The sequence below is a fragment of the Ciona intestinalis genome, chromosome 9, assembly GCF_000224145.3.
Source record: "Ciona intestinalis chromosome 9, KH, whole genome shotgun sequence".
NCBI lineage: Eukaryota > Metazoa > Chordata > Ascidiacea > Phlebobranchia > Cionidae > Ciona > Ciona intestinalis.
Window position 1 is genome coordinate 5,960,137 of NC_020174.2, and position 19,050 is coordinate 5,979,186.

General features: G+C 43.4%; 2 protein-coding genes across 3 annotated transcripts in view; one reads left to right on the top strand and one right to left on the bottom strand.

The window, feature by feature from the left end:
* The window catches only part of LOC100180004 (organic solute transporter subunit alpha), a 43,934-nt gene extending 27,074 nt beyond the window's left edge, over positions 1-16,860 (bottom strand). Inside the window, exon 1 of the mRNA XM_026836170.1 lies at positions 16,731-16,860. The gene's annotated coding sequence lies outside the window, so the exon portion shown is untranslated. The remainder of the gene's footprint in view (positions 1-16,730) is intronic.
* Positions 1,753-16,172, top strand: LOC100175338 (high affinity cGMP-specific 3',5'-cyclic phosphodiesterase 9A). 2 transcript variants are annotated; one of them, XM_002131421.5, is made up of 7 exons: positions 1,753-2,229; positions 10,238-10,549; positions 11,267-11,405; positions 11,632-11,809; positions 11,894-12,086; positions 12,372-12,549; positions 14,964-16,172. In XM_002131421.5, the coding sequence occupies exons 1-7, from the start codon at positions 1,961-1,963 to the stop codon at positions 15,126-15,128; spliced, it is 1,434 nt and encodes a 477-aa protein (XP_002131457.1). In that variant the 5' UTR covers positions 1,753-1,960; the 3' UTR covers positions 15,129-16,172. The 2 variants fall into 2 exon arrangements, with proteins under 2 accessions (XP_002131457.1, XP_018669064.1); XM_018813519.2 differs by lacking the exon at positions 1,753-2,229 and adding an exon at positions 7,850-8,627.
* Positions 16,861-19,050: the final 2,190 nt, after the last annotated feature.

Genomic DNA, 19,050 nt, shown 5'->3' on the forward strand with positions numbered 1-19,050 from the left:
TATTTATAGTATTATCTTATGCCCCATGAATCATTTTCCTTGAATGTTTTTTCTATGTTTTACATTGCGATAACGCACACCACAAATTACGCTGCAACTTACGCAGAACGAAAGGTCTTTTGAGAAAATTTCCGCGCAGGCTATTGCGTCACGCTTACGTACGTCAAACCCTTTTCTCAAGGTTAAAATACCCGTGTCGGCAGGAAAAGGGGCCGGATACGAAAACTTGGCTCAAAATGCCTGGAAATTCCTAAGAGTTTTGTAAAATCGCGCAGCAACGGTAAAAACACGTCTGCGTTGCTAGGTAATTTGCGATGACATAGGCAGGGGCTTTGCTTTGTTGGAAAGCGCATATTGTCCTGGTCGCTCCCCTATTGTTACAGTACAATACGCCGTGCTCAGTGGGAATGACGTTTTTATTCCATCGGCCACTTGAATAGCGTTCCAAGCCAAGCGTCCTGTTGGAAACCTGCCACCTCATTCGTCTCTATTGTTGTGCTGTGTTACGAGGCGCTGATAGAGCGTTTAATTGTCGTTGCTTTCCAGTCGCAGTGGCCGCTATTTAAGAGTGGCGATTGTAAAGCGTGCATGCGAATGTTAAGAGTTATTGTTGAGAGTTTAGTTAATCCTGCACTTGGGGGAATTGTAAGCGCTTTATTGATCCAGTTATTGAGGGACGACGGCCCTGGACCTTTAAACCCCTATTCGTTGTAATCAAATTATAACCCACATGTTTTCCTATAAATAAACCAATATTGGCAGCTTACGCTTATGAAGCAGTTTCATTAGTAGCGAAATCGAAAAGGTCGATAGCTTAAGCCCCATTACATATATAGTTACGTGCACAGCAGCTATCGGTATCGATTATGTACAGTATAAGCGGCTGGTATAGCGTTGTTGGGCGGATGGGTGATGCAATGCAGTCAGTCAAACACCCGACAATTATTCCGGTTTATGATTATTCAAACTTTATGAAGTGCCGCTCGTAAACTGGGGTAACTGGTTCGAATGTTGACGCAGTTAATGTTTATGTGTTAGAATTACGTGAACAACGTTAACGCAGGGATATAGAGGACTGACTACTACAGTTTGCCCTAGTGTATATGCGTACCGCCTCAAAGAGTAGGGATTAAAACGGAATGCATTAAAAGTGATTAGTAACAAATAAAGGATAACGAACTGCCTGTAAGTGTTAAGTGTAATTAAAACCCTGGATCTGGGTGAAGGACGGATTACGCACTTGGCCTAAAACTAATTTGGTTTGACTTTCAAGCTGTTGAGGGAAGAAATGAATACGCCATCTCGTTTTCGGGTGAGCGCCCATAGTACGTCATTCGGAATTTGGTAGCTTTTCCAGCAGTAAGAAGGAGTTGGACTAAACTTTTGGTATAAAGCTGCGTACATACAGTAGCTGACTTGTTTTCGTCTTAGCTCCATTGCCGGCTAGCGTAATTTATGATGCTGACAAATTCGAGCTCTGACTGTAGCACGTTCGCCATCCGAAAATAGATTCACCCGAAAAATTAATGCCGGTTGCTTATTACAAACAAGCGCAGTGTTTTGTGGTGCTGCTCTACAGTTTGTGTTGTAAACTAAAGCACCTATTCCCGGGCAGTGCAGAGCAGAAAGGAGAAGAGCGCTTCTCGGCAGCAGCGAAACCTTGCCCGGAAATGCAACCCTGAAAATCGACTGTTTTCGCGGTAGATGAGTTAGTCGATTGCAGGAAATAATATGATTTCTCATTCACTTGTATTTACAAGACTACGTGTTCAATGACAGGGCTAAAGGTAGTACGTGTGCAACGAGGTAGTAAATACGTATGGTTTCCACTTTGTAGAAAGTTTGAATTATAAATCTAAACTATATACAGATTCTACAACAGCATAGGGTAAGATATTGATTTGCGTGATCTGACATTAAAAGAAACAGAAACGAATTTTCAAATCCAAATCAATTGCAAATGTCGACACACGCTAAAACCGTGACGTCATCGAATGACGTCAATGGTGACGTGGATCCGTCTCGAGATGACAACCTGTCAGAAACATCAAGCTCTAGGGAAGAGGCTGAGCTAGATAAAGGAGCATCTTCGGAGTCCGGTTCAGTCAGATCTGGTGAACAAATCGAAGAGATTTTGGACGAAGAAACTGCTTCGGGCGGATCCGATCTATCCTTACAAGAAGAAAAGATCGAAATGCAAAGCAATGGAGCTCCAGACATTGGCAATGAGTAAGTGTTAACGTTGTATGTTTTAAATCATCTTTTAACGGCTTATCTTGCATGAAAATACTCAGTGTATATTTCCTACGTTTCGTCCGCCATCCCGCAATACTCAAGGTTTATGTTTTATAACGTTGAGGTTTACCGCTTCATGCATGCAATGTGTACGGAAGTTGACGCGTTTGAATTACGCGCTGTAACGTTGGGTTTAACGGAGTGCATTATATAAGGCTTAGTGGTAATTCAAATGGGTTCAATTCCAAAAAAGGAGGTACGTTCTGGCATGTTGTGTGGTCGTGGTGTTTTTCATACGTTTTTAAACATGGACTTTTTATGAAGTGATCTTTGTAACATGTTGCGGGTTGGACGTTTCATGTTGGTTTTTATTTTGAAACAAACAAGACGCGTGTAGTTGTGTTTTAATTTAAAACAGACACCATAACACAAGAGTTGCTATTAAAGCGCTTGAATGCTTTACGAGATCCATCGCCCTTGGAAACATAAGTAGCAAAGTCCATACAATACATTCCTATTAATTAGCTCTGGGCTGGCACAAACAAGCGGCCGAAGTTCCTTTGACTGTCGGGTGGTCCAATCGGTATAATTGCCAGCGGTTTTTGGATATCCTATTTTAAATACCATAGCTGAGGACTTATAAGGGAGCGGCGCAATGAGTGAAAGCCAATACGGTTGGTTTTGCTGTTGGGGCAACACCAGAGACTGTTGCATAAATGCCGAGAAAGCCAGAGCAAAGCAATGCCGCCTGTCGGTATAGTTTAGAAGGTTGCAACGCTAAATGCTACGTAGGCGAGTCGGGAGTCATGATTTGGTGCTTTGACGTCATGGCGGTTGGTTGCGGGCAAAACCAATTCCCTTAATTTACATTTCACTCTACATTACGCGCCCGCACCATCCATCAGCGGTGTCTTGATTAAGGGCGAGGAATTGTTGCCATGAGATTTGCGGGCGACTTGGGTTATTTTTGACGTCGACATCGTCACTGAAAAAACACCGACCTGTCTAAATTTCGAATCGGGGAAAGCCGAACATGGAATTAAAAACGCATCAGTCGTATTGCTGCGAGATTTTGTAGCAGTGATTGCTTATCTAAACACTCGCGCCGCTAAATACAAATGACAAATCAAAAGTCAGTGACTTGCCTCGTTAGAAGCGAAAGCAACGCAAGATGGTGACAGAGATTTGAAACCACGATATTTGAACAATGTTTCAATGAACCCGGTGTCGCAGTTTTGAAAGGAGCAAAAATGGCGGACGTGTCGTACAAGTTCTTCAGTAAAATTGGTGGGTGTCGTCATTTACGGCATAATTGGGAGGCGCGATTAATCGTTCGTGACGTCAAATTGAATTAAGTTGTCAGGGCGGCGCTTATCTCGCACTTGCACGGCTGCAAATTGCAGGACATAATTCCAGAAGGATGTAAGCCCGCTTTGTACCAACGTCGGCTTAACAACAGATCCCATATCACCTAAAGGCGGCTACACGTGATCGTTGTGGATAACGCTTTCGCGGAACAATATCACACTTCGACCATGAATGGTTGCATAAGAAACATCAAAGGAGGTTTACAAGTTCAACGGTCGTTTCACTGAAAACAACACTGTTGTGCATTCCATACATTAAACCGGGTCATGCTTTACCTGAAATCTACATATTTTGACCTTTGTTAAATAAGGCTTAACAACATTTTAAAATGGTGTCGTTAAAAGGCTTATAATATTCATAATTTTTCGAATAAACAAAACAACCACCGTTGATTTAAAACTTAAACAACAATAAACTGATGGGAGATACAGAATCTACATTGATGAATGATACTGGAGAAGAAAATGCCTTTGGAAGTGGTGTTATGCAAAAATTACCGCTACGTATACGGCGCCTTTAAGGTTATGATCATATTTGCCAGCAGTTTATTAATGTACGAAGTCCATTCGTAAGTCCAAAGGGTAAGCTGCAGCGATGCTGTCGGCTATTTGAGATAAAATCGGATCTGTTGCTACCGAATTCGCCTTAAAGTTCGGCGCGAGTTCTTTTAGCTTTCCCGCGCCTCTGTTTATTTAGAGATGCATTTTGGACAACTTATCGCGCGGAGTTAATTATCTCATATACGTCCAGCAACATCTACGTGCAGTAGATTATGATAAACGTAGACGTTTTTTGGCATTTGGTATTTTGTGAGTAATTCATCATTTTTCCGCCAAGGTGAGAAGTCTTGGATTGACGAATGCCTGCGGTTTCCACCGTGTTTATCTACGTCACGTAAATACCGGGCTCGCGTAATCTAGTCATTCTGCGGGTTGTTCATCCACTCGGGTTAACTTAGACGAAGACTGCGGCTCATGTGCTCACCGATCTAGCTCTACGGAAGCCGCAGTAACGATAGGCTTCGAATCCGTCCCCCGCACAAGTGGAACGAATTAAGATTGCCATAAAAAGTGACAGTGCTCATCGGCGGGCTATGCATTTCTCGTATTTATTACGCAACGCGTCGACTTTCTTGGAAACAACACATCCTGTCGAACCTTCCTACGTCATACATTGACGCCTCGTAATATTGGGCTGTGGGAAATGATTTGCGTCTGACGTCGCTACAACCGTTCATTTTGTGTTACCCGTTCCGGTCAGGAGTATTTCGGGTTTTGATTAAAAACAGGTTGGGCATGAACTTTCGGTTCGTCTAAATTTTTTAGTCTGAACTTTTGCGGAATGTCCGGAAACACGGAGCCTTTGTCCGTTTGTATAATGTCTATACGGTGTTGTTTACGAGTGAAATTCCAAGAAGTGCTACAACTACGGTGGGAAATGCGCAACTAGTGTTTAATTAAATTGGCCAGCGTGAGATAGCCACAGCTTCTTGTTTTAAGACACGAACTCTTCGCGACCGACAATTACAATGAATCGGTAAAAGCAGTTCAAGGAGTGACATCACAATTCGACTCGAGAGGTCACGGCCGAAGCGGCTCGGCCAGACAGAACGCGAAAAATAATTACACGCGAGTGTCGTCATACGCGATAACCATCAGCGTTTGTCACAACTAAAAATGACACGGTGCTGGGAAAGTACTGCCGCCCGCGCTGCAAATTGCTACCCTCGCGACCATGTAATAGCCCGTCGCTACAATGGCTCGCATTTGTGCGGCTTCTTGCACCCGCGTGGCAAGATAGAAGGTTGCACTGTTACGATACAATTGAGTGGCGGAAAGAGACGCGGTCAGGATCCGGCGCGCGCCTCAAAGCGCCAGGCGCGAACTGTTACTAAGCACTAAGCAATTGCCATTGTTTTTGGCGTTAATTCCCACGTTCGCGCGACACTGACCGCTTAGAATTCGGAAATTACAATCGCTGGCTTCCCGAACTTACAATGGTACATGACGTCAACTATACGAGCTGTTGTTTGGGCTGTTGATGCTCGATTGTCTTCTTGATAATCGAAGATCCCGCGTCATTCGGCAGCGACAATTAGTTTACGAATAAATATTGCGCTTTTATCGATTTTATCTTATTGTTTGTTAGTCACAGAGGGTCGCACTTTGTCTGTTTATGTTTTGAAAGCGCTTCGTGGAAATGTAAAAGGCGAGGCGAGCAAAATACGTGAGCTAGCCCTCCAATTTTCATCTTGTGATAAGATTGGATGTGATCTAATCTTCGCTGGATAACGAAACTTGACGATTACTCACACTCAAGAAGATGTGGACATCGATTTCAATTTTAAGGCACAACCCACCGTATTGTGCACGGTAGGCGGGCCACCCGCAGCAGCCACTTACCAAAGCACAAAGTGGGGTTCAACGCAACAATTTTTCGAAAATTTCGGTAATTTTTCCCTAAAAATAAACCCAATTTTGGTGCGATCAATTTCGTCAGCTTTCGCATGCGAGCTTGTCCGATGCGGGGTTATTTTTAACAAAATCGTGTTGTTTCAAAGCTGGCTTCTGCAATCCAGCAAACGCGATCCCACATAATGGCGAAAAGGATGATCCGCTTAAATTAGTTAGGGTCCGGTTACAAAACAAAGCCCGGGCTTGTCGAAAGACCTTAAAGAAAGGTTCAAGACGAGGTCATGCAGCTTTTTAGGTACACTTGTAAACTTCGCTTGGAAGATGTACTCACAACACCGCCATGCTAATTAAAATGGAATAGGAACGGTTCTTGTTGCCTAATATGCTGGCTACACCTCCCGTATCAGAGGATAAGATCGCAAGCCAAGTCCACATGTATAAATATCGCCTGGGATGTAAATTTATACGTCGGCATATCAAAATAAACGAAGGATTGTACACGATCACGACTGTTTTCTTGCTGCTACGATGGGACAGAGGGCAATGTCTCGTCAGGTGATGGTGTGACCACGATCACGTAACTACATTCCCGCAAAATAGATGGACGGAAACAGCGCTAATCTTTTGCTTGATGTTAGTTTGCTTTTGTGGTTGGATTCGTGGAAATGGCTGCCCTGCTATCAGAAATGTTTGGTTTGGCCATGTTTTGGTGCCAACTCGGACATGGGGAACGTTTTCCGCCGCTCTGCCGGGGTCAGCTGGGCGAAACCGGGTGTACGTGCGTTATATTGGGACGTTGAAAACTGTTGACTGTACACGCGGATTTTCCGCATAAAAGCGTCGGACACGAACGTTTCTAAATGTCAGCTGAAATCGGGAAGCCATATTTGGGTGTGACAATAGCTTTGGGTTGGACGCTTACGCGACAGTTAATCTTAAAGTTTAGTGACACCATTTAAAGCGACAATAATATAGAAAAATTAGCACTCGCATCGTTGGGTTGGGCGCTTCGGTAAGGTTTGCCCCGCACGCTATAACCGCGGGCTCTACATACTGTATACTTGTCTTGGTAATATTGTTCCTAATTTGGGCGAGAATTAATAAGAAACGGAGGAAGTTTAGGTGATGAATTTTTGCGGCTTGTTTTTCGCACGTTTGGTCGGCGTGTCTTACAAAGGTGATATTCAGTAAGTATGCGGCGAAACTTATTACTAGGGAGGCTGTGGCGCACGCTTATCCGTCTTCAAGACACCCGAATCCACATTACTAAGGTAAAATGGCGACGTTGGTACAGAAGACAAAGGCGGCCTTGTCTGGGTGTGTTTTACGTACGAGCTGGGGTGGTGGGTTGATACGGTGTTGCGAAACAAACAGAAGACGATGTCAAACGAGCATCAATTAAAATCGGGATACGGATCGAAGGGTGGAGATCTAACGCTTCCCGGAAATCGAAATGGAATTCGCGTCAACTGAACGTTAAAAATTAAACATAAACAACCAACGATCCATCAGTAAAACCATGTTAACAAAATTAGGTCAAACATTATGGCGAACTTGCCAAGTCGACCTCACTAATTCCCTACGACCTATAGGGGATGAACTCGCTATAATGTTGCAGCTTAAATTATTTGACTGTAAGCGCTGGCGCTCGTTATAGGCTCGGATGTTTGAGCTGTTATGCTTTCCTTGGTTTAACAACGCGATGCCGGAACCAAAGTTGCTCTTGCGATTTAAAGCGCTATTAATCACGGTCTTAGTCGCTCATCCGCGCAGCATCTTCACGGTTAATCTTCCGTTCTTGTTTCTCGTGTTATAAAACAAACTTGGGTCACAACAAACAAGCATTTTCGAGAACTTAAGAGCACGATCGACCGCGCCATTCCACAGGCGGTTATCCCACAGGTGCGGAATCACCACCATAGGGGGTCAGGTTCGAAACGCCTTCCAGGAACTGCCGAGCGATGGAGCACGGGTGGCATCTTTGTTTTTGTGGAATAATAAACGGATCGGGGCCAATTAATCGCGACCACTGATCGTCGCGTAATTATTTTGAGGCAACATATCGATCAGCGATCTCGGCAACGATAGCGAAATTCTCCCTCAGCTTTCTCGGAAGCGCTCGCTGCTGGTTATCCGGAAAAGTGCGGAACTTCCCTCGCTCTCCAGCAGCAACGACTCGGGAGCAGAGGAGAGATACCTCGCGGTCTTTCGCTTGTTTGCGATCTGACGGATTAATTCCTCCAAATGAAACATAATCTCAAAATCGTGATCGGCCGCCAAGCTAGTAAGAAGAGAGAATAAGCCCCGCCACCCTTTTACGTTACAACGCTCTGCTCTGCATTCTCTTGCCTAGTATGCCCGGTGTAATATCGGCGTTAATCATTAGCATCTACAGTCGGTTTCTCGGGTAGTTTGTACAGTTGGGTCTAATTTGGGAGCCTGTGGATTACTCGCAGTAAAAGTTATTTAATGAGGAATACAGCTACTTAAACAGCTGGTATAGATTGCTACGAAGAATATAATAGAAAATATGCTGCGGAAAGCCAAGAACTTCATTGCCACGGTTGCTGGAAAATGGAGGCGGTTCCTGCCTGGCCGATCAAGGCGGAAGTAAGCTTACAATAAGCGTTAGTTATGAAGTGCAATAAACGAGCTATTGTTTGAATACACGCGGTCGGATTTTGGAGTTGTGTCGATGGGCGCAGTCTTCCAACGGGTACTTATTAAATTTGCAATTGTCTGCGAATCAGAAGTAAGAGCTCTTTGTTTGTTAAAATTTGAATTGGCTCTCATAAATTCGTGACTGCGTGGTGCAAAGGCAAGGTAATGGCTGACGCTATATTGAGTGGATGGTGACGGACTCGCGATTATATTAAATAAACAAAAATATTTATACGATGACGGCGGTGACAATTTAATGCGCATATTGTCGTTTGGACAACACACGGTGTCCGTGGTTCAATAAACATTCCAGTAATCACTTTTACACGGATGTACAAACACCCCTGAGTGTTTTCGTAGCCCTGGTCGGCCGCAAACGACGTCAAAGTTTCCGATATAATAAGTCGTTAGCGGGAACGTAGTCTGATTAAAACGAACGCTCTGTGACCTGTATACTATACGGCGTCAGGATTTGTTTTCTTAGTTGTCCAAATAAGTGGAGAATCTGTATGAACGAAAGCGAGCGAAAGTAAATATCACTCCTGTTGTTGCCGCCCTAACCTAAACAAGCAGACCGGCCAAGCCCATAGATAACGCTGCTTACTATTATGTGTTATAGTATTTATTTATTCGCGGTGGGTCAGATTGATTGACGTGTCCAAGTTAGGCATGTGACACACACGTTCAGGCGTGCCCGTGACGAAACTGATTGTTTTTCTTTCCTGGGTAAATGGTTGTTGATGCTACGTCTGCGGCACACTCGCGATTTCTCGACCAAGTCGTTACGCTGAAGCCAGGGCGAAGCTTCGTCGTGTGCCGAAAATAAAACAGCGGGTAACGACCTTGCAAACGCTACAGTGCGGATATATTGAAATTGCTTGAGTTGATCTCGTAAATGCTTCCCGGGTCGGAAGGGGCTGAAAGCGGTTCTTTATTTGTGCTGTTGGCAGAACCTCGTTTTGTGGCGAACACGAGCCGTCGTTATCGGATCCCGCGCGACAATTGGAAGAGATTTGTTTCGTATGCAACGCGATTACATTACGTCAGGATTCGTGAAGTAATTCTACGTCATAATCGTGTTTGTGTCGTTGTCGATGGGCAGATTGTACGAGTGCATCTTTTGGTAAACATGCGAGAGAGCTCTCTTGCGCCGCACCTGTTAGGAACTGCACCTTCTACTTTTTTCGGTCTCTCCCACACCCAGCGAGCATATAAATAGCAGTGGTTCGGTCAAAGCAACGGCACTGCCAAGTTGCTTGGCCAACAGGCAACAGGTGTAGCTATCTCCATAGCTAAAACCTGATATGACGTGCTGGTCTCTAATAAGCTATGTGATTGAGATGTGATAATCCTGGTTATCCTCCAAGCGTCAATCAACGAGCGTATTGAGCATTCACGGTTATTTATACATAAACCCTGATAGCTCTTTGCCAGCTGCAGACGCTTTAGAGTATTGGAAATGGTTCTTTAGCAGCAGTAATACATAGAAAACGTTAATGTACATTCATGCGCTTTGAGAGTTGTTGGAAATTATTAACAAAATATTTGCTCGTTTTCAGATTTCAAGAACAAAATAAGACTGAAAGCTGTACGCAAAAAGAGTCAGAGAATTCCACTTTCATCACGAATATCAGCGCAATAGAAAGTGCATTGACCAGCAGTCAACCAGAGGCGAAACAGCTGCAAAAAGACGAGTTCATCAAGAGTACGAAAACCAAAGAGCCCGTCCACGATAACGGTTATATAGAAGAAGACGTTACAATGCCAAGCGTAGAAGTTATAAACTGCCCGAAAGGAATCATGCGAGATCTTGCCGAACCTTACTTTGATGTTTGGAGACTTGACCGTGACTCGATGATCGACCATATCGAGTAAGTACTTTATTTTAATGCGCAAAACTATAAAGTCATTTTTGAGGCACCGAATAGGTCGCAATTAAGTTAAAATTTATGACGTTCTAAAGCGATCGATTGTCGGCGTTTCGAGAAAACGTAAACTTTGTGGGCTGTATTAAACCACGCCGTTCCTAGTAAACCAACTGTCGGTATTTCTATCGCTAATATTTAAACCGCTTAGCTTAAACTGACATGCAAAATATTAATTAAACCTGGGATGTTAACATGCATGTCGGAAAAACAATGTTTTTATTGAAGGTGCGACCTTTTTGTGGGCAGCTTTTTCGTTCTAAACCCAAAAACGTGATAATGCAGCAATAAATAACGAGACCACTACTTTGGGTTTCGACATGTTGGAACACCCAAAGCATTCGTGACCCAGAGTAACCCCTCCGTGACCAATATTATATCGTACGAGTTTAAGGTCAAAGAAAAGTACACGGAACGACGGCCGCATGTTTATTGCGCATACGCATGTTAATACGATGGGAAACGATAAGTCGCAAGTACATGTGGCGTACAGCGTTTGTTTTACGATGAAACTAATCGTGCGCAGCATCTGCCGTATTAGAACATCATTGATTATTGCCCCGCCAACAAAGGGGGCGTTCCGCGACTATTCCGTGTAATCTGTTGTGATGCAAATGGTGGCGACAATAATCTTCTGACTCATGGTTTTGCATATGTTTTCAGATACATGTACCACGACCTTGGGGTAGTGCGCGCGTGGAAAATCCCGCGTTCAACTCTTCGTATGTTTCTTCTTGGTGTGCGAGAACGATACCAAGACAACCCCTACCACAACTTTAAACACTGCTTCTGCGTCACCCAGGTTAGTGCTCCAATCTGCTTTGCACAAAACATTCGGAGACGTAGAAAATTGGGTACGGTTAATACCAGAAATATACACTTGATCCTTTATCTACTGTTGCCAAAGCAGTGGAGATTAAATAAATGTACTATCTCGTAATCGGCCATATAACTGTAATTACCACGCGTTATGTAAGTGTCACAAATATGGATATTGTGAATATTATTGTTTACACATTCCTCCGCAGATGGCCTACAGCATAATATGCAAGCTACGCCTCAGAAACAAAGTATCTGTCGATCACTTGGGGGCGCTATTGACCGCCGCTGTATGTCACGATGTGGATCACCCAGGCCTGAACAATTCATACCACTGCCATGCCCGCACACCACTCGCAATTCTCTACAATTACAAAAGCATTCTAGGTAAGTGTTTACTCCACAATATGAGCTACATCCAAGCGCCCGCGTATGACACAGTCCTGACCGTATGACCTTTCGCAATTACAGAACAGCACCACTTTGCGGTTGCTTGCCGCATTCTCTCCAACAAAGAACGAAACATCTTCCGCAACGTTAACAACCGGGACGAAGTGCTGACGAACGTGGGCGACCTCATTCTCGCTACCGACCTGGCCCGCCATAAAGATGTAATGGAAACATACCGTTGCAACATAGACACGGGTTTCGACTTTAAAAACAAGTGAGTTCGTGTTGTTGTTATTTCCCGTAATGTCGTCAAACCGTGTCGTTGTCGACAACAGCTTAAACGAGCGAACGCAAACATTATAGTTCGGGACAGGCGAAAGGGCCTAATCCAAACACACTATTTGCTAAGGATGGGCGAGAGAAAGGCCCTATATGGAACTTAAGAAACGTTTGGCGGTTTTAGGATTATTTACCGACTATTATTAGCTTGTATCAAAGCGGCACGTGAATGCTTAGCAAATATTTGTAGCCATTGTTTAATTTACGATGTTTTCCACAGCTCTCATGTGCTCAGTCTTTTGAAAATTATCATCAAATGTGCCGATGTATCCAATGAAGTTCGACCGGAGACAGTCGCTTCGCCATGGGTAGACCGGTTATTTGCCGAATACTCCGAACAAAGCGCTCGGGAAAAGAGAGAGCGTCTTCCCGTCACTACATACATGGACCCAGACCTGGTTAGTCTAATAATTCTGATATTATTATTTCTTTTAACTTTTGCTGAAAAAAAAGCGAAATTGCGGGTTTCAACGACGTCATTTTAACCGAGACGAATTGGATTAACGGTAATCCATAAACCACTCCATCAAATCGTAAGATCTTAATTTTGCTTGCATCTGACAAAGATTCAGATCTGGCTGATACGATGGCATTTGGTGTTGATCCCTGTATTAACTTACCTATCTGCGGTGTGAAGGCACGTATGCGACATTTTGGGCTAGAGTATTCGCTGTGCCGCGGCCACCACCATCGCGGAGTAGAAATGTGATTAACACAAAGTTGTTCACGCGGCTACAACCGAGACCCGAAATCACCATCGTAATTTACTGTAAGCATGGGGAAGTCGCAGATCGTGCGCGAATGTGAACGCAATGTTTAACACTGGCGACCCAATCGACACAAATGAACGAAATCTCTCCTTCCTGGAAGTCATGCGGCTCGTTAGTGTCAAATCAGAACCATCAAACACATTCGTAACCCTTTAATTGAGTTAGGTGTACGAGTCCTTGAGGTGTCGCTGACAGCAATAATAATCATTCAGGGGGCACGTCCAGTGATTTACATTTGTGACGTCAAGAAGTAGGCGCGGAATGGTCGTTTTCGTGTCACCTGATGTAAACTTATCACCTGTTCGTTTACAGCGATCATTCACCTTCAATAATGTCTCTATGCATAAAGATATGGGGCACTATGACGTCATTTTTATCTCCGATAACGATCGCAGTGATTCTTTAACTGTTTGCTGTTACATTTTTTGGGCGCAGTAGGTCAGCAATTAGTCGGGAAGAAGAATATCGGCCCACGCCAAAATCTGCTTCACGCGGATTAGCGAAATCTGTTTACTGTCGTAGCTGGAACTGTGTATCGACACGCTAAGCTTGTGAAAGCAATAAAACCGCCAAGCGCCCGTTAGAACGCTATAAATATGCGAACCCTCCTAGGCTGCTCGCGGGTTTGGCTCGTACACAAACTTGCGGCAAGGCAACCTCACAGTCGTGACAATTGTCCGTTCGTTGGCTTGTTCGCTTTTGCTTCATAACAAACCTAGGACGCGTGGGTCGCAAACCCAACCACAACTGCATATAGTGCGACCGTTCAGATTTTGTACAATCAGTATCCGGCTAGAAAACGTGTTATGACATTTGGCTTGCTGATAGGAGATCAGAAAATCTGATACACAGCGCTTTGCGATAATCGAGATGGTGTCGACTGGTGTCAGGCATCGACCGGGTGGCCGCGTATTGGGGGAGAGAGGAAAGCGCAGCCTCTTTCTAGCTCTTCTCGTTTTCCCTTGTGCTCATTAGAGAAGGACTTGAAACCTCAAGTGTTAAGTTGACTATGCAGCTAAACAACGTTGAATAATAATGTCTCCGGCTATATAGGGTCGAGATTTTATTTATCAACAAAGATAAGACCAAGATCGTGGCATACCATGGACAAATAAGGATACTTGTGTAGCGACGTAGCCTCGTTATCGCTTCTGCGCTTAATAGCGCCGGCGAATGTTAAAAGGAGCGTGAACAAACAGTTTTACGCTAAAATTAGCGCTTAGTGGAAATTCGATAAAAAAACATCGTTTTCATGCGCGATGTAATACTTGTGGTAAAACAGCTGATGATTAAAAGCTTAAGCTAAGCGGCGAAGTTGTCGAAATATGACAAACACCGCATTTCCAGCTAAAAAGTTTGTGGACCCCGCCGCAGACTATCGCTATAGTGGAAATATAAGTGCGTTGCTTCCCGGCCGGTCACGACCACGCTAATAATCATCGTGTAAGCTGCATGCCGCGGTCACCATTGACCTCTTGCTGAGCCCATTTTGGCACAGAAACAGAATCGAAACGTCGGGCACGCTTTCATTTAGTCAACGCCCGACCACGGAAAGTTTTCCAATACGAACAACAGCATTGGTTGCAAGTTTCTCCTGACGTCCAACGTGTAATCAAAACAAGGCGATTAGAAAAATTCGCGACCATGAGATCTGGTACTGGCCAGCCTTAATTGCCACTTAAAACATCGGGTCATGATGTAATGCAATATCAAGCGGAGTTTATCATCACGGTCGTGCCCCACCCACATATTGTCTACTCAACTAAAGCGTTAAATGGCGACCGCATGAATTGGTGTACAAGCACGTAATCCCGAAAGTGCAGGTTACTGGGCACCCTGGGAATTTTATGACGCTGTGAATGAATGCAAAAAGCCGCGTGATCTTGGACGCACTTAATTAAGAATATTTTCCCACGACTCCGAAATAGAAAATAGTTGAACGCACACAGTTAAAATATAACCCGCAATTTCGCTTTACTTTAAATACAAAACCGACCAAATTTCCCACCAGAACAATATGTTTAATTTTTCTTTTTTTACAGGTCAATGTCCCTGAATCACAGGAAGGCTTCATCCGTGGTATAATGCTACCAATGTACGACGAACTATGCCGGTTGGCTACCGATGCAAGAGTCTACTTTGTCAGCCCACTTCACGAAGCTCTGCTGCGCTACGAAATTCAGAACATGCGAGAACGTGGTGTGTGAAGTAGCAACAAACCGGCTCCCAGGCCTTGTATACGGAGTACGGGGCACTGCGCCCCTGGTCAGTAGACGTCGAACTGTAGTGTTATACCCAACAGCTATCGGGCCGAGCTGTCTGTCCCAGCAACGCGATACTACTATGCAGAAGATATGGAAGTTGGCAAACAGGTCAATCAGTTTCGTAAAGAAGCTAAACTTCTACTTTGGGCTGCGTGTCCAGATTTTTACCTCAAGTCGCTTTGGCATCGACCTAAGCACTGTAGTCAAGAGCAGAGGATCGCCCCGGCTGTATTTACGTGTTTAGCTTCAGTAATGAAGACATTTCAATTCTCGAGCCGTATAAGGATCCTGAGTTTATTTGGCAACAGCACACCAGGTTCAATCGTGATGCACGGAGCCTAATTCTGGCACCCTAAACACCAGTACCGGAGTTAAGGCTAACGTGACAATCTCATGTCGATTCTACCACACTCTGCGATCACTCACTGTCGGTACATTGCCGGCAATTGTCGACGCCTCAACCCGTTTGCATCTCACGCTATTCGCATATTAGACTTACGGCAGGCCCGACCACAAGTGAGGGCTCGCACGTTATAGCACTGCGCCTGCTCTAGTATGCGGAGGGCCACAAACGGAGATTACTAAGCCATTAACCACCACCCTAATTTCACAGTCTAAAATTAAAATATCTTAGCGGTGGCCATTACTTACTAGTTACCGCCCTCAGTGGTGGCACGATTTCGTATTATACAATTTGCGGTAGTCCAAAGGTAACGTTTAAATTTACATCACTACAACAGCTGACAAGGTCTTGTCACGAGCAGATCGCGCTCGAACAAACTGCTGGCACGAGGCTTTAGTTGTAGCCAAACTTAGCTGTATTCTATTCACTGTTCATTGTTTTATTGTGCACTTTTCTATTAATTTCTAACTTTCACGTGTGCGCCTGTTTACAGGTTCATGATCACTTTCACTTTACTGTCGTTTTGAACCCATATCGTCAACAAATCTACTGTTACGTGTCGAATAAAAATGTTTTATATCAAACATTGTCAATTTGTCATGATACATTCTCAATACCTAATAGACAGTAAGAGTTTTGGCAGTTAGCGGCATAAGATTCTAGATTTCCTCGGAAATTAGTATAGCACATACCAACAAGAAAAACAATAAAAGTGAAATAATGTATAGTTCAGTTTTACATACAGGGCATTGGGCTAGTGGTGGCACCCGCTGTCCGCTTGTCACAGAATATGTAAACTTATACATGCGTTATGCAACAGATTTAACTGGTATAGAATGATACAGCAATATTTACCACTATTTGAAAGAGATATCTATAAATAAATAAATACGAGTAAATAACCATATAGGCCCAGCAATCATGACAAAACAATGACATAGCGATTTTTTCTGTACCTGCTTTGGACTGTACGAACCACTCGGTTAAAGGTGGGGAATTTCAGTATCTAGTCAGCACTTACAGTTTCTTGGAAAAAATAGCTGCCTATGAACGCTGGGTCAAGTGCTAACTGCTGGTTCGAAGCGTTGCTTTTAAACACAAATAAACTTAGCAAGCAAAAGTTCTAATAATAGCTGACTGACCTGCGCAAGACAATCCCTTGTGAGTTAAGAGTGACAGCTTGTTTGTTGCCTTTGCTGGTTTGCTTACCGCATTGGCTTATCGTAATCAGAATAATTGAGTTTTCAGATTCATGGTGCAGTTCGGTATAAACATTCTATTAAAGATAAAAGATCGAATCAAATCGAGAGTAAACAGAAAACTTTCCAAAGTTTTGCAGTAAGCCCAAAACTAAACAGCAATCGCTCTATCTTAGCCACCTTCTAAAAGAATGCGAAGCTAAATCCTATGCTTTACGTGACACAATCAGCTGCCGCCAACGCACTGTGCTGAGTTCGAAACGGATAAGTTATTTAGGAAATCCACGCCTGTTTTGCTTGTTTGTGCTAAGGGCATACAAGCAATTATTACCACTCGTTTGGACGGTGAATCGGTTTGTAGGCTCACCGTTACGCCTTGTGTGAAATATGCAGTCTAATGTTAAAAATGCGACTAGCACAAACATTTCTTAACGTTTATAAACGTAAAAGATTCCACAAACCATATATTTATAAATACCCATGCGTGCAGTATCTACTGTATAATAGTACAGTGGTATAATGATGTCGTAACAATTAAAAAATAAACGACAAGATATAGTTTAATATTATTCTGTTTCATAAAACACATAGGAAAATAGAAACTAGTTGGTAGTATAGTAGGGTGGGGTAAGATGGGATATTTGGTAGTAAAAATAGGTTAAATAATTATATAACCGACTTTAAAAGACTCTAAAAGAGTGTTCTTATACTTGTTTAAAACAAGATGAGTTAGTATGGGATTCAGGTGCGAACGGTATCCCATCTTTACCCCACAGAACAAGTGAATGCGTAACCATAAAAATAAAGCCAATAGAATTTTAACTTGTTGGGAATATATCTCGCCGAATATGGCGTAATCTCTGCGAGTAAATAGATGTAGTGTTCGGCAAATTACCGGAGAATAAAAATAGATTAATATAGGTGAACTAAAACGTGAAATTGCAGCGACATATTTATTTATCCAATATTAGGTCAAACGTTTGATGACGCACATATACTTCCCACTGACGCCGTGCGTGTCTATATTGGATTAAAACATGCGTGTGCGAAAGAAGGTCAAACATGTACGACACCGGCTGCATGTTTTTCGAGCAGAGATTGCCATTTTGACACCAAATACTGAAGGACACCAAAATAGCCGGCCATGAGAACTGCGGCCTTCTGACTCCAGTGTTCCGTACCCTGCTTGTATGTAATCCTCTGTCGTAGGTCGACTGTTCTCCTTAACTGGAATACCACCGATACGAAACGCGCAGGAGAAGATAGCGTTTTCTGGCGAGCGAATGTTATGGAAACAAATGGCAAATTTAAGATAAACTTGCTTTGAGATAATACCATCACCTCGTATAGATTAAACTCTCCCGTACCAGCTTAGCGTTAAATTAAAACAAGCCGCACTAATAAAACTCGGCTTGTCATTCGCGCACCGGTAGTAACCGCAGGAACGCTGCTGCAACGCTAGCTAATTACAATAACCTACACCCACAGCATCGTTTTGTAAAAGGAACAAAAATGGTCGCTAAAATTAATTGCCTAAGCAGGTACCGCTGGATATTAGAAATACCAGCATTAAAGCTTAGAGTTTCGACCCGGTGGTTTAATTTTCTTTCATTATTAATTTTCCCGAAGTCGTGGTTTATTGTGGCAACGATTTAGCATAGGTGTATATCTTCTTTGGCGCATCTTTATACGATTCTTATCTTTAATATATATAACGCCCCCCCATGTAAACGAATTTTAAAAGATGCGATAAGCCTAAATTTATTTTGACCTTTCGGGGGAAGGACGCGTGAACGAAATGAGTTTAAATCCCTAAAGACACATACTCAAGCTAAATACCTTGCGGGCCAGTAGAATAATATTACAGATCGTGAGGCTTTCGGGCGATCGGAAGATGTCGAGAAAATTGAGCAATAAGATTATTTTAGGCGCCGATCTATAAACTTACGCAATATAAATAAACCGCTTTGCTTGTCTGATTTCCTTGTTCGTATAGATCAGATCAACGCGGTAAACATGGGGGGTTATATGACGGTTTGATCAGACCGGTTTGTTAAGGACTTGTCAATATGCTGATCGAGTTTTCAGCCAGCGGTGTGAACAGTCTCGGTTTATTTGCCCCAACGTGCTAATTGTCGCTTATGTGCGTCATTGCTTTAAAGACAAGCAATCGAACCGGGGTCATGTCCTGTTGCAAAGCTGTGGTATCACACCTTATCAAAACAGCGGTTTCGAAAAGGGCAACTAAAGCACACAGGCTTGG